Source organism: Seriola dumerili, unplaced genomic scaffold (genome assembly GCF_002260705.1).
Source record: "Seriola dumerili isolate Sdu_G_001 unplaced genomic scaffold, Sdu_1.0 BDQW01000003.1, whole genome shotgun sequence".
NCBI lineage: Eukaryota > Metazoa > Chordata > Actinopteri > Carangiformes > Carangidae > Seriola > Seriola dumerili.
In genome coordinates, this window is record NW_019174258.1 from 8,518,416 (window position 1) to 8,534,181 (window position 15,766).

The 15,766-nt window shown below is 40.9% G+C and overlaps 1 protein-coding gene across 4 annotated transcripts; it reads right to left on the minus strand.

The window, feature by feature from the left end:
* Positions 1 to 9,521: 9,521 nt before the first annotated feature.
* Positions 9,522 to 15,378, minus strand: irx6 (iroquois homeobox 6). Of its 4 annotated transcripts, none has more exons than XM_022743605.1 (7): positions 14,803 to 15,378; positions 13,362 to 13,587; positions 12,392 to 12,501; positions 11,782 to 12,074; positions 10,874 to 11,554; positions 10,542 to 10,644; positions 9,522 to 10,106 (listed from the first exon to the last, which is right to left on the minus strand). In XM_022743605.1, the coding sequence occupies exons 1-7, from the start codon at positions 14,814 to 14,816 to the stop codon at positions 10,082 to 10,084; spliced, it is 1,452 nt and encodes a 483-aa protein (XP_022599326.1). In that variant the 5' UTR covers positions 14,817 to 15,378; the 3' UTR covers positions 9,522 to 10,081. The 4 variants fall into 4 exon arrangements, with proteins under 4 accessions (XP_022599326.1, XP_022599310.1, XP_022599317.1 ...); XM_022743589.1 differs by having other exon boundaries at positions 13,362 to 13,637; XM_022743596.1 differs by having other exon boundaries at positions 10,533 to 10,644; positions 13,362 to 13,637.
* Positions 15,379 to 15,766: the final 388 nt, after the last annotated feature.

The window sequence follows — 15,766 nt, forward strand, 5'->3', positions numbered from 1 at the left end:
ACGGCCACAACCTCAAGCCCAAACTATTAGCATGACCTAAACGACAATACCATGCTCCTGTTAATGGTATAATCGTGGAGGGAAATGATTTATGGCTTTCATTTTTAAGGATCACTCTCCCCATAACTCCTAATATGGAGAAAAATATCTGTTTTCACTAAGGGAGCCCTCCCATAATGCCTTATAGGCTGTTAAAGCATGGAAAAGAACATATTGGTGTCATAAATCTAGATTTCAAACTAGACAGCATAAAACATAGAGCAGGGTTACAGATGGGGACAATAGTGAAGAAGTTAAACCAAAGCAAAAGATTACAGAACATCTTGACTGGGTTGGATATGAAGTCTGGAAGTTTGAGGTAATTTCTATTAATAGTGCTTCATCAACAGATCTCCTCTTGGCTTCCTCTGCCATCCATCACATCCTCAGCTGCCCACAGTATTATACAGAGGATTTACATCATATTTTAAAAATGGCTAGGGCTTGTCTTTACTAATTCAAGTTATCTGTGAATTTTAAGGGGATTTTGTTTTGCAGAATGTGGATAATTTGCCCTTAAAATATAATATATCAGTTTTTATCCGTCTTCCTCCAGTGTGTGGAAGGAATTTTTTTATAACTTAAATTTCACATATACACTTAATAAAAACTTAAAATGTAATATTTCAAGTATATAGTTATCCAAAAAACAGAATGTAGGAAGTATATATTATGTTAATAGAATATTTCCTTGACAGACCCTGGCTCCACTGGTCATGGAAGCAGACAGTCAGAGGGCTGGTAATTCACTCTACTGTAGTTTGGCCTCTGACCAGTAGAGGGAGGTCATTGATTTATTTCTGCCATGTTACAGCAGGGATCTGCATTTGCCTCCTCGGGGTTCTTGATTATGAGTGATTCTAAAGAAATGTGTCAGTTATTATTTTTAGACAACCGCATAATGCAAGCACAGTGGGCCCTTTGAAGGCTCATTTATTACGGGAGGAGATAAGCATGTTCCAGCAGCCAGATTCCTCAGGAACAGGTCACCAGACCTGATTAAAAGTGACTTCACGTCAGGCCATAAATATTTGTCAGCCCACCTTTGAAAGGCAGGCGAGCCGTGGCTTCTCTGCTCGTTTGCCACATGAAAGTGCAAATGGAAACACTTAGGGTTGGGAGCTGCATCAGTCATAGCTGGAATAAGATGGCCAATAAAAAGGGCGTAATTATGATGCTCCATCATTTGACACAGCTCGGGGGTTTGGGCTGTTTGCCTGCGTGCAATAAGAGAGGGAGAGAGAGAGAGAGAGGGAGAGAAATCCCACCCGTGAATAATGGGACCTGTACTTTTATGAGCGTAGTGTGTTTAAGGGTGAACTTTGAAAATGTGTGGTCTGTGTGTCACCTCCCTCCACTGCTCCCTCCTCCCTCTGTGTCTTTCTCCACCACCACTGCCTCCTCCTCCCTTCTCCTCCTCCTCTCCCCTCAGCTGTTTACCTTGCCGCTGTAGAATGTGGAGCGTGTTGTGACTGCCCCTCTTTGATGCCTCTTATTGCTCCGCTGTGTCAAAGCCACGTCATGACTGGCATGCCACCACAACAACAACGCCTTGTTTCCAGCCACCCCGCTTGCTTGTTGTGGGGTGCTCTATGGCCCATGCATTGATGTCGCTTGATGAGAGCCCATTTGGTTTGTTTGTGATAAACAAAGCCATTTTTCACATTTCATGGCTTCCATACAACGTATTTAAAGGATGTAATTTGATTTACTGGCCATAATTCTCTCTGTAGTGCCATAAATTACTTTTGTTTTTGATCAGGGGCCTTTTGTAGGTATTCAACATGACATAATTGCTTCAAAGTGCACTTCTGTAATTTTTAGTCGCTTTGCATGCATAGGTTTTTGAGGTCAGTGTTGTCACAGTAATGATACGTTCTGTAATCATGGAGATACTGTTCTTGGAAATGCCTCTACATTCCTTGGTGTGTCTGCTTGATGTATGAGGGCCATGAGTAACAGTAAGCAGAGCTGATGTAGACATCAGGCAGGTGTGGAGACGCCATTATAGGTAGCAACCATTTGACTTGCACACCAGTGTCTAATCCTACACAGGAGCTTCACACAGAGAGGCAGGCACCCAAGCAGAGCCCAGTGGAGAAGACTGCTGTCGACTCCATACTGTTACACAGCCCTGCTGCGAGTTTTCCTCCTGCCCACATGATGCCAATGAAACTAATGTAGTGGAAATACTCTGTGTTCAGGTGGAGGAGGCTGTTCATTATAGGTGCTACTGCTACTGCTACTGCTACTCATTGTGCTGCATACAGTATCTGTGACGAAGGGAAAAAAAAAAAAGTTAGGTTAGGTGTAGAGTCTCCAAGAGAGACAAGCTGCTGGCTTCACATGCTGGACTTCATCTGTCAAATCTGCAGTGGTGTTGGCACAGGCTGAACTCAGGAAATTGGAGACATAAATTGAAGAGAATTGATAGGCCCGCTGCTGCTTTGCAGAATACTGTTGCTGAACATTGTTGCTGTCTGCAGTCCAAATGAACTGCTCCACAGGCTGTCACCTATACAGCGCCACAAAAATAAACTTATCGTGACTAGATTTTTCTCCAAATCACCCGAAACCAAAAGTTTCGACCTTGAATGCAATTTTTGTAGTGTGAAGTTACAAAATTGTATGTGTGGGTCTTCACGTCTTTTTGAAGAAATGTGGAATGTTTCTTTGCAAAGAATTTACTTACATGACAAAAATAAACGTTTTATGGCTTCAAAATGCCCCCAAAATTATAACATTGTCAACTCTAGGCAAACCATAGAAATACCATAGAAAGTGAAAGAACCATGTTTCAGCCGAGGGACTCCATACTGCAATTATGCATTCATAAACATTCTGCTATATTATTATTATATTAGAAAAAACAGTGGAACATCATTCTGTAGCTTTATATAAATTTACCCCTGACAAGGCATTCAACAGCCTCAGATCCACGGCCCTTTATGTTCCCATACAATGTTCAAATTAGAATTTATAAGAAAATTAATTTACACTAACCTGTGTATTACACTGTCCATTTAGTTTCAGAGGTTCAGGTTTGATTAAAATTTGCACATTAAGCAACTTAAACAATTGGCTTAATGCTAGGTTAAAGCTGCACTGATCACTTTTTTTGGTCACTAGGGGGCAAATAAACATCATAACAAGCTGACAAATACACTGCCACCATCATATCCCCAGATTTTACCCAATTTATTAAATTTTTATAGCTAATTTTAGCAAACAGCTGTGTCCAACTTACACAGAGCCAAACTATTATTCATTCAGAGTTGCATTTCTGCCCAAGTGACAAATGTCAGTCCAATGTTTACTTCACTTTTAGCTCAGCTCTTCATCTGGGAACAATAAGCAGGTCTTACGATGCTAGACACTCAATGTCCTTTACCATCTAGCTCGTAACTTTGTCTTCCATTTGATTCTGGATAGGTAATATTCAATTGATTTCTCATAGTTTGTTTGCTAGAAATTGCTGCATTGAAGAGCAGCACAAAGAGAACCTTTGGGGGAGTGGGGGATGGGGGTGGGGACAGCAGACAAAAAACACTAAGGATAAAAGGATAAAAAAAAAAATGCTGCTTTAAGTTGTGGCTATGATGAAATGACATATCTTCTCCAAGTAAGAGTTTTCTAGCAAACCAAAGTTCACTTAGAGCAGAAGGTGTGTATGAGGTGTAAAATGAATACTGATAGAGGGAGCCAAAGGTGAATTAATATGCCCATCCACCACTCCAGCCAAAACATCTCTACCATGCTATTTCAGTGCGTCTTTCAGTCACATGATCTCTGCCCGTCTTTCGTTTGATTCATAGATGCATACGAGGTGCAGAATTTGTTCTCAGTTTACAGAACTTACATGTCTTGTAGAGGCTATACCTATTTTGTCGTCAGGCTATGACATGATACACCCTGATTAAAAGTCAAATGGAGTCTCAACAGCAGGCATTAAAGGCCAACAGATGCCCAGCATAAAGGGTAAGAAAAACAGAAGGAGCAAGCGGGATTAAAAATGAGATGCAGGGGATTATTAAAGGGCATTAAAATGACACAGAAGATTATTCTGATGTTGGTGACGCCAACCTAAGGTCAGCAACAGAATACCGCCAGTCCAGGAGGTAAACAGAAAAGAACAACGATGCACACAGTTTAACACTGACCACTTGGCAGCCATCTTGGCAACACCCTTGGACAGTTATTTCGGTCTAACAAGCTCAGGCCCCCATCTAAAAGAGTGAAATCACGGTAACTGCACTTTCAATGGTCAGCAGGACATAAAAACAAGCCTACAGAATCGCCAATCAAATCTGATAAAAGAAATGCGTAACAAGTTTAGTAACTTTCCCCAAGATAAGGTTAAAAACACTTTTTTTAAAAAGGTTATACCTCTACTTCGTAAGTGCAAGGCTTCATGACACCAGTCTCTTTTATTACAGCTCAAACCAGAACACTTGAACAAATGCAAGAGTTTATGTCTGCTGTTTGAATGAATGAAGTTGAGGCATCACACAAGCGTTTGTGTTGATCATAATCTTCCCTAGACACCCAGCACAATGTTTGACAGCAGACTAGAAAGTTAGCTTTCGATCTCACACTAACTAGATTCTTGAAACTGTTCTGAACCTCAACTGTGCACTTGTGTCGGTGCAACAACACAACTGGCTTGATATGCTTCCCCGTTTGGCCGTTACAAAGCAGACAAGTGGATTTTTGGGGGGCGGGGCAGGATATGTGTCGTACAACTTTTCTACAACATACAACATTGGAAATCAGGCTGCAAATAAAAAGCTCCTCCTTCGTTGGCATTCAGTAAAAATGTATTTTATTGTGTTTCCTTGTGGGGGATGCCTTTTATTGTGTGATTGGAGCCTCTTGACCTGCTTATTTCTGTACAAGTTCAAAGTGAACATGGCAGTTCTTGCTCATATTATCCCCTGAGCACCATTTGCACTCCTTCCAGTATTTACAGATGGCCCAAGAAGTGGGACTGACCTCACCCTTTGGTTTAGCAGTGGAACTGAGAGTAGGGCAGAATAACTGGGCAAGCAGGAGAAGCCATGAAAACAAAGATCTAAAGCTTTGTTACAGGGTGACACTCAATAGTATCACTTGAGCTAGAAGCTAGCTAGGCCATTCACTGAAATGAGAGGCTAAAAAAGAACCCAGAAGTCTTAAGTCAACAGGCCAGAGAAGACTCCAAGAGCCTGCTTACTCTAAAAGGACAGAGGTTTACAGGAAACAGAAGGCCCTGGGAAATGGCAGCACTAGCATCACGTGCGATGCTCCAGCCTGGTACATTGGGATCAGGTCGGGGACATGAAGTATGAGGAGGCCAAAGGTGCTGGAGCAGATCACTCTGCCTCGGGTACAGCACTGATAATGGAACGGAGGCCTGGATTTTTTTCCGACATGAAGCGCAGGTCAAACACAGGGTATAGAAAGAAGCAGGGGTCACAATACAACATCTACCCAAACCACACAAAGCCAGCTTTTCATCCCGTCTTTGGCCATTCCACCAAGTCCATAATTGTCTTTGACAAAACTCATTAGCAGAGACCTTGTAGCAACATCAGCAATCAGAAATTCCATGGAGGGAGACATGCACAGAAACAATGTCCCGCACACATTTCATTGCGCCTTTTGACAAAATTTAATGAAGTGTGTATATTGTCCCCCTCATCTGAACTCTGAGCCATTGGTACAGAGACTTTGTTTTATGAGCCTTAGCTGCCCAGCGTGGGACACATCAAATGGCACCTCCATGCGGGCTCTTTTGTCAGACTAGAGGGCAAATTATTGTTTGGTATGTTGTTGTGTTGTTGTTGTTATTATGGCTCCTATTTATACAAAGAGGCCATTGCTACCATGTCAGAGTATAATTCATAAGGTTTTACGTAGTAGGCACATGCTCATTAAGTGTTGGGCCTAAATGTGAAGTGCAAATGTAATGGATGTTCCTGATGGTGCTTTATCGGAGTTTAACCTCTCATTGACCTGTAGCATTATATTGTGCAACATGCCACCGTAACAGTCATTGTTAAGCTGGTCTCAGCCTGGTTAAGAGACCCTGCGTAAGAGAACTAGTAATATAAATATTAAATGCACAAAACTAACACTTGTGATTTGCTTCACTCTCATTCCACTCATAATGTACAGACTTACCTCTGACCTTAGACATTAGGGATGGGATTTCTTTATCACATCTTTTTTTTTTTTTGTTACATGTAGGCATTAAACTCCTGACACCTGTCTTACACAATGTGTAGCAGCAGAAGAAAAGGTGCTCAAACATTTCAGTGGTAAAAAAATGATATTCATGTGGATGACTTTTCTGCAGTCCAAAACAGTTAAGATACAATATGCCTACTCTAATACAAAGTTTTTTTTGTTGATATTCTGGAGAAGTAAAGTTTTTATGCTTAAACTCCTAAAATATAACTGACAAACCTCTAAAGTGTGTTCTCATAACATTGAAAATAAAGAAAAAAGCATTATATAGAGAAGGGTTGAAATGGCAAAGCAGTTGTGAAGGATATTAACTTACTTCAAGTTGTTTCATATTATTTACTTATATGACTGTTTACTGTGAAATGTTGCTGTGTATTTACCTTTTGTGTGAAGGCAGATATGCAGGTTAATAGGGGGTAACACTATGATAAATGAACATGTTCAAAATTATAATTCTGTTTCTTTGTAAGTGTTACGTGTTCCAAACACAAGAACAGAACACTTGTCATTTCTGACAGTCACCTGGCCTGTTGACTTGAAAAGAGCAGAGGCTGCAAGCAGCAACTTGGCCTAGAAAAGCTGAGTGATCCATGACAGTATAGAGGGGGGGTGGAGGGTTACATTGAATGTACACTTGGGGAAGTCTTTTATAATAACAGGCATATGAGCATAAAGACACCTTCTGATTTCATACAAGGGATGGTCATAGATTAATGATGTCAAACCTATTTAAGTATTCATGTTTACCATGGCTTGTTTTTCCTTTTTTTCCGTGTTTGTGCCTCATTCACAGATTATCTAAAATCTGTTTTGGATTATGCAAACATGGTCTCATAGGCACGCCCCCATGCCGCCCCTCCCTAATGAAAAATGTAATTTACCAACAAAAATGTGTGTATTAGGGAGATTTAGTTGTGCATAGACCCATATAGGCTACCTAAGGAACTTATTATTCTGTAACATTGCCACAGATTTCATGTCTGGCCTCAGATTAAAGATATCAGACAAAGAAAATGTCTTATGTCCGTCCCCTCCCCCTTTGTCCACCACCACCAAAAATACCAAATATTATGCTCAATATCTATTTATGTATCCTTACTTTCACTTTAGGGTATTTTTTCATGTGTTTAAATGTAGGTTTTCTCATTATGGTATAGATTTGAACAGCCGTAATGTGGTTTCTGATCCATGGCGTCCAGATCAGCCTTAATATGTACGTATATATATATATATATATATATATAAATTGCCTGATGTGTCTCTTAATTGCCTCTCCTCTGTGCAGCTGCTTTAGCCGTATGTAAAACACTGTGTATAGGACAGACTAATTGACCTGTTAGCTGCTTCAGGCATACGCTGCTATATGAGCCCATCATGGCCATTATCTGCGGTTTCCCCCAGGTACATCTCCATGGTGGTAATCCCATTGTGCATGCATCATTACCTTCAATAGCATAAGGCAGCTTTTTCTTTACAGTCTGTGGTTTAATTAAATTCGGTTGTAAATATTTGATACACACCTACCCTCCATTTTAATGTAAAGAGCAACGGATCAGGCGTCATGACTGATTAGGCTGGAGGAGCGAGAGAGAGGCCTCCTGTTAGTGGCTTGTCATTAACAGGAGGACTGCTGCACACACCAGCCCACTGAGTGATCTACACATGGAAACTTCTTATCAAGAGCTGTCATTCCTGCCTCACATTAGGTGGAGTGAACTGATATTTTTGTCTCTACAAATTTTGCTGACTATCTCAATTATTCTGCAACATCCAATTCCTAAAATGTCCTATTAAGTCCCCTACAAGTGACCTTCAATTGAAAATATATGACTCACCTGTTTTAGATAGACAGTCATTTATTCCATGTGCCCCCTTTCATCGGTTCGTGAGACATTTGAATGTTCAATTAAATGGGCTATTTTATATAATCCGGTCTATATTAAAAAATAAACTTGTTTTTGCATTCAGCTTTACACACATCATTCATCAGGTCTCAGATTAGCACAGAAGAAAAAAATTGAACTGGAAAAAATCTAAATAGGCCTAAGTTATTATTCCTGACCTTCCTCATCCTCATCATGTAGATTTCCATGGATTTACCAGGCTCCGTGCATTAGTGACAGCTCCACCACTGGCCAAGGACACATAAGGATGACCACAGCGCCTCACAACTGAGCCTGAATTGCCCTAATACGGAAAAGACTTTTATTACAGGCATAATCCCACAAATAAAACCACAAATGACATTTGGCCAGGCTGTGGACTATTTGCAGGTATTGTTTAGGAGGTGGTCTGGAATCAAATGTTGTCATAAAACCTAAATCTTTTCCTGCTGATATAATAATAATTCACTGGAATTCAGGAATCAAGACAGGAGATCGAGTCAGAAACAAAACAAAATAGGCTTTCACTTCACTACTAAGGAAAATCACTGATTTAATAATATTATGGAGACACTTTAAATTATATCACGAATAGGGTTAAAAGTCAGCTTTTCCCTCTTGGTTTCAGGCAGACAAGCTGTTCAAAAGTTGTCAGTATTTTACATCGTTTGCTCTGTTAAGTAATGTATGTTTCAGATTTGTCAAATGGAATATTTTTTTGTAGTTTATGCAGTAGTATAGTGCGTCAAAATCAATATTCCAACAGGGATAAGTCTACACAGCGCACTTTTGTCGTTTACTACGGAACTATTTGATTTTAAAAGTTTGAAATGTGAGGATGAAAAAGTTTTTCAGACCGTCAGCGCGCATCAGAGACTACAGTGATCATCTTATTACAGCTGTCTGTTGGAGAGGCAGAAGAGTTAGCCCATAACGAGCTGGACTATAGGCAAAACAGACAAATCAAAGGGACTTTGATGGACCATGTGAATTTCTCTGCTGGGTTTGATCCTACAAATGACCTTTTAATCAACACAATGTTAAGTTAGAGCAGCGGCTCGCTACACAGGGGACAAAGCAGCATTCATCCCGTGTCCCTGCCTCGTTGCTTGGCCTGAACAGTAACAAAGTGTCTGATGCCACTTCTGATTAGATGCTGACAACAGAGAGATGATGTCCCCTTTCTTCCACAACTTGTGGATTGCACTCACGTCCTCCTCTGAATTATGACCTTCCATCAGCGCTGCGGCTTTAATGCGTCGAGTCAAGATGATAAACTTTGATCAAATGCACATCCGCAAATGTTTTAATTGGCCGATTGGACGTTCAGCTCTATAAATAACCATGACACAGAAAAAGAAAGCTCTTGGGAAACAAATGTATTGTTAGAAAAAATTTCATGAATGGCAAACACAGGAGAAGCTCACATTTTAACACAATGACAACAACAAAAAAAAAAATCTCCAGTCCACGCGCAACACAGGGGAACCAGTCCTTTTATAGTCAACTTTATATCCGACAAGCTTTTCTCTTTTACATCAGGCAAAAAGACACGAAGCCACAGTAAAACGCAACATGTAACAAAATACTTAAAGGAGATACGAATCCAACCAAGAACACACATTAAATAATAAACAAACAGACAACATAACAAAAATAATAAATACACAGAGAAATAAATAAAGTTTGCTACACTACACGATTGCCATACACAAATTCCGGCCGTTTTCATTTGGCCATTCTCATACCTTTTGCATGTAGAATTTTTGCATAAAGTCTTTAACACCATAAAAACAATGTTGTGCAAAATGATAGCCAAGTCCACAGTTTGACAGCTCTCACTGCAGCGGCGCCAGGTAGCTCCCATGCGTCATACTGAGGCCGGTACTCCCGCCAGTGTGTCCTTTAGTGCATAATAAATGTCCCATTATTTATCGTGGTGCAGTTTCCAGAAATCTACAGGAAGAAAAATGACAGCAGCAATTATAATTAGCTCCAAAAATGAGCAGGAATAAACAGTCTTTATAATGAGGTATTTATTGAAAAATTAAAAAAAATTAAAAATAAAAAAAGTTTATTACTCAGATGAGTTGTTTGCAATAGAAATGTTAATATTTTCATATTTAGATATTTATTATAAATTAGTTTTGACATCATGAATTATAGTAAACTGTCATGTCATTTTGCATTTAGATAAAATTAAATGTAGCAACATATATTTAATAAAGAGTGAGTGAGGGTCTATATGTGTATCCCTGTTCACCAGTGAGTGGTTGATGGGGTTTATCCGTGCCCTGTTTGTGTGTGTGTGTGTGTGTGTGTGTGTGTGTGTGTGTGTCCTCTGACTTCACTGGTTTCTTCCAGTTCAGTGCAGACTCTCACCTGCTTCACCTCTTCATCACTGGTCTGAATGCAGTGACCTTGTCATCCTGCACGGTCTCACAGGCGTCACTGAGGTCCGATGACTGTGTCTCGGCTTTGCCACCAGAGAATCCTGCACACCCAAATAAAAGCATAAGAAACTTGCAGAAAGTGTCCTGTCACTTCATGGCCTTAAAAAAAATGGGCTGTCCTATATCCAACAGCACATGGAAATATGTTTTGAAATATTTGGTGATGCTGATGTGCCTTGATGTTACTGTATCTGTCTGCCTCCATAACAGATTCAAGACTAATTTTATCCCATGTGATACGTTCAAAATTGCAGGGAAAAGATGACATACCTTCAATAGTGGAGTATTGACATGTGTCCGGGAGTGCAGCATAGGATGAACAGTGCAGTTGGAGGCCCTTGTGGCTGTAGCTGCTAGTGCCGTAGACTTTTGAGTGCAAGGATGAGCCCTCAGAGAAGGGGCTCTCAGCATTGGTGACACTGCTGGATTCATGGAGGCCTCTCATGCTGCCCCCACACTGTCCAGTAGGAGCCACAGTAAGCCTGGTGCTCTGGAGCTGGCAGTCCCCGGCTGAGTTGCCTGTCCTCAGCTCAGAGCCGTGCTGCTGAGGGCTCAGTATGACCCCCGAAGCTGCCGTACGAGCCAGAGACCAAATCCGTGGCTTATCTGATGCTTCGAAGTGAGACAGGCACAATGTTCCTGCCGCGGGGCCGGTCGAGGAAGGTGCCTTGGACGCAACGGGATCCAGGAAGTCAGACGGGAGAGGAGGGAGGGTGGTGACACTTTTAATGGCACAGGGGAACGTGTGGAAGCTGTTAGTTAAACTCAGTTGCACCTCAGAGCTGCAGTCTCTTTTTTGAGGGGCTCCGGATACTGTCATGGCCCTCTGCAGGTCCTGCTCATCTGCAGCCACCTTTTCACAGTCACTGTCCAGCTTATCACAGTCGTCGTCATCCATGTCCTCCAGATCACTCAGATGCAGATCCTTTTCCTCCTTGCAATCACTAGAATCTGCACAGAAGAAAGGAGATTTTTAAGGTCACACAAAAGTTGCTGTTGTAAATTTATAGAAACATGTTTTGTTCAGAAAGTTTTTAAATGAACTTTTTACTCTGGAACCAACTTTGCTGCCTGTGTGGTCCATATGATCAGCAAATATATTTCCCCAAATAACCATATTTTTAGTTTAAGGATGGTTAGGTTAATACTTAAACTTTTTGCTTTTTGGACTTGATTACCTTTGGTGACACAATCTTGGTCGCTCTTGAGGTCGTCCTTCCTGTCATCATTGGCCTTGTTCTTTGGAGACCAGGTCATCTTGTTCTCCTTCTTTAGCCTCCTCCTGGCGTTGGCGAACCAGGTGGACACCTGGGTGAGGGTCATTTTGGTGATGATGGCCAGCATGATCTTCTCTCCCTTGGTGGGGTAGGGGTTCTTGCGGTGCTCATACAACCATGTTTTCAGGGTGCTGGTGGTTTCACGAGTTGCGTTCTTTCTTCTGGCTGTGCCATTAAAGTCTACTGCCCCATATCTGGAAAGGGGCACACACACACAAACACACACACACACACACACACACAGAGAGAGAGAGAGAGAGAAGCTGGCCATTAGAGCATTTAGTGAAGGATATCATAGACTACTCCCTCAGACATACTATAGCCCTGCTCCCTGCTGTTTGAAATATATACAGCTTTGCTCCATGCAGGTATCAGTATGGAGTTACACTCTGACCTTTGATCTGAATGCGGCATAATTCCCCAAGTGAATGGCTGCTTTTAATGATCAATGGTAGAATACTTTTTACCAAGCTCATATTGCATATAGTGGACACAAATGAACAGACCTTACCTGTCATATTGATACTGTCCCAGTGAATGATCATAAGGGTAGTATGCAGCAGTTTGAGTGATGCCAGAGTGTAAAGTGCCTGTGCTGTCCTTAATGTCATACTGTGGATTCTGTAAAAAGAGATGGATGTTGTTACAACACTGCATCATTGTGAGATTTGACTTCAAGGTTATTTCTCAGCATTTTGATGACCTTTGAAAAATCATCTCACATTTAATTATACTTTGCTTATTTTCATGCTTATAATCCAAGAGTAAGTCCCTCTGACCAAAAGTGATTTTAGCCAGAAAAGAGTTCCCAGTCATGACTTTGTTAAATGAATTTTAAAATGCTTAATATATCATGTACTATACATGATCCAAGAATAGTATTTATTATTATTATATGATTCAATATAATTCATTTATTTATTTGACCTATTATAATATTGTTTTTTCACTGTTTTCAGGCATAATATGCAGCATTTTCAGGGACAGCAAATTTTAGCTGACCTCAGGTGTTTCAAAATAAGAGAAAAGAAAGAAAGAAAAGTTTCAGCTGCACTGCAAAGACTCTATTTAACAAGTCATTTAGTTCTTTATTCACACCAAAGTGAAAAAGTGGAGCATGGAGTGATTTAAGTTTACTTTTACTTGCTCAGCAACAGAAACATGTGCAAATATTTTGAAAAAAAAAACAACAATTACTAAGGAGGATTACTTTGTAATAATAAAATGTCAGTAGACTGAAGTGAGAAAGTTCCTCTGCATTGCCTCTACACTTCTTACCCTCACCTCAGTGACAGGGGTTTTTTTTTTTTCTTACTTGTTTTAAAGGAGAAAAAGACAAGACTGGTTGCTGGATTAAACGGCTTGTGGTGATGGATGTGTTTGCAGTGTGAGATAAATTGATTGAACAAAACCCGGTTGATCGATCAGCCTGAGCCCCCCTCCCCCCCTTTGCGCATCAAATGAGGCTGAAGTGAGCCCACCAGAGTGGAGTAGATAGCGGATGGGTCGGTGCTGTAGGGGAAGTAGTTGGCGTAGTTCTGGCTGGCGGCGGCCGCTGCAGCGTAGGGAGAGCTGTACATCCCCAGTGCCGCGTTCAGCTCCGTCCGGCTGCTCGCCAGGAGCCGGTTCTCGTAGGACGGGCAGCAGAAGGAGGCGGCGGCGGCGGCAGCGGCGGTCTGGGAGCCGCCTGTCCCGTCAGAGACCGACCTGGAAATCGAATCGCAGCAAGTCGTACTGGGGTTTGCCGACACGAAAAACTGCATGAAGAGAACCGTGGATAGACATGGTCATTGGCTGTGTTGGCTCCTATCTGGATGTCTGTGACAGATCTGAAATGACTGTGGCTGATGCACTGCATAAATATACCCATCTTAACAAGTTGCGCAGTCTATAGTGTTGAGTCTTGAAATCTTTAAACGAGCGGAGAAATGTGAGCTGGTTTTGTTTGTTTCCGGTGCACATCAATTCAATTACCATGAATCAGGTGTCATTATCTTTACTTGTGACCTGCCTTAATTCAAGGTAAGTCACTTTTGAGATCATTCGTGGAGTGAGTGAGAGAGTATCTTACATTGGGAACAAGTGCAATAAGCGGTGCCACATCATTAGTCCTGTCTCGTGTTTAATAGAAAATCGGAATTGGATATAGCACATGACAGTAAATGACATCAGATGGATCTTTTCCTGGGGATATTGAGATGAAAGGAGACGTGCGCAACCCGTGCGTAAAAAGTGACCTGCTCCAGTTTATCATCGGTTCCAAAATCTTAACTTCTACACAGAATAAGAAAAATCTTAAGTCATGTCAGAGTCAAGTAAATCACCACTCCGATTCCAATTGAAACACTCGAGTTTCACATATTATCTACTGAACGTTAAAAATATTATCGAAGTAAAAGTTGAGCGACAACTTTGCCAGGAGAGTAACTTTTGTCCCCTCATCAACTTCAGCTTCTTCCAACTTGTCGTCAGGCGCCGTAATAGTCTTCAAATCGAACTAAACTGCTCAAACCAAGTTTTAAAAGCTCCCAAAATAATCCAATTTGTCAACACGTCCCAGTAATTTCAATAGAAAGTTTGCGAATGTACACAGCATGCGTTCCAGCCCCAATTACACCTCGTGTAGTGCGCAATAGGTGACATTCATCTCTATTGTCATCAGAAAAACACGTGAGTTCATTCATAATTCAGTGTAATTGGACACGGGTGCGTGTATATCGATATTTGGTTCAACAACAAAAGCAACACGCGAAAAATAGCTGTCAATACTGTCAAAGCAGTCACTCATTCACAAACGTTTCTTATGAGAGAAAAGTGCTCAGACTCTAGTGACAGAAAAGAAAATATGCAACAAAAAATAAACAGAGAACAATTTATGTGTTTACACTAAACTTTGAAGAAATAAAAAGCAAAGTGTCTTACCTGTGAAGTTGCATTGTAAGGGTATCCAAATTGCGAGAAAGACATAGCTGCTTCTTTTGTTACCATCAGCAATATTCTTCACCCTTGATCGATTGCAACCAATTCTACTTCAAATCCACCGTCTTACACACATTTTCACGCACGGCCTTTCGCTCAATAATAGATGACTTCACTCACAGGAGGGAGACTTTGGGCTGGCACCAGCTGCAGATTGTTTTATATGAATGAATAATCCCCCCCAAGGACCCGATAAGAAATGAAATTAAGCGTCATTAAGTGCAAAAAAAAATTGTTGTTGTGTTAGCTGAAGGAGGCTTAAAGGATAACGTAAGACTTGCAAGATATGGACTCTGCTTGTGCTATTATTTGTGGCTCCATAGTTCTTTAGCATTCATCCATGCAAGGGTATCAGCGTGACGTCACTGTAATCCCGGAACGGCAGGGTACCAAGGATAGAATAATGTCTTTGCCAATCACGTCTAACACAGGGTTTTCTTAAGGTGCACTGCACACAGTCTTGTCCCGCTTTTTGTAATGGATTTCTTTCACCGATTTACCAAGATACAGAAAATTGTATTATTGTTCATCATTATTGAATTGTATCATGGCAACATATGGAAATCATTTGCGAAGTCAAATAAATTAAGAAAACACTGAGGATATTTTTGGCAGTCTTGTTAGTTCTCACAAACACATTGAGCAGAATGCATTTCTCTCTCTTTTCACCCAGGCAAACAGGAATCACACATTTAAACTAGAAAAGTCTCTGGAGTATTTTCTTTTAATAAAGATTTTCATTTATAACTATTACTTTTATTTACAATCTATTACAATTAAAGCAGGATGAATATGCACCTCTAAGACTTTTTTTTCTCGTTTTTAATCTCGACCCCCGTTCGCCTCTGCCTCTGTGGCCAGAGGTCCATCCCGGAGTTAATGACGATGATGTTTCTATCTTTCTCTA

Excerpts from the sequence above, each read along its gene's own strand:
- irx6 (XM_022743589.1), bottom strand. The coding sequence starts at position 14,868 with ATGGTAACAAAAGAAGCAGCTATGTCTTTCTCGCAATTTGGATACCCT. Across the intron at positions 12,075-12,391 it reads GGACAGTATCAATATGACAG|ATATGGGGCAGTAGACTTTA; the intron begins GTAAGGTCTGTT and ends GCCCCTTTCCAG. Across the intron at positions 10,645-10,873 it reads TCAATACTCCACTATTGAAG|GATTCTCTGGTGGCAAAGCC; the intron begins GTATGTCATCTT and ends TTGGGTGTGCAG.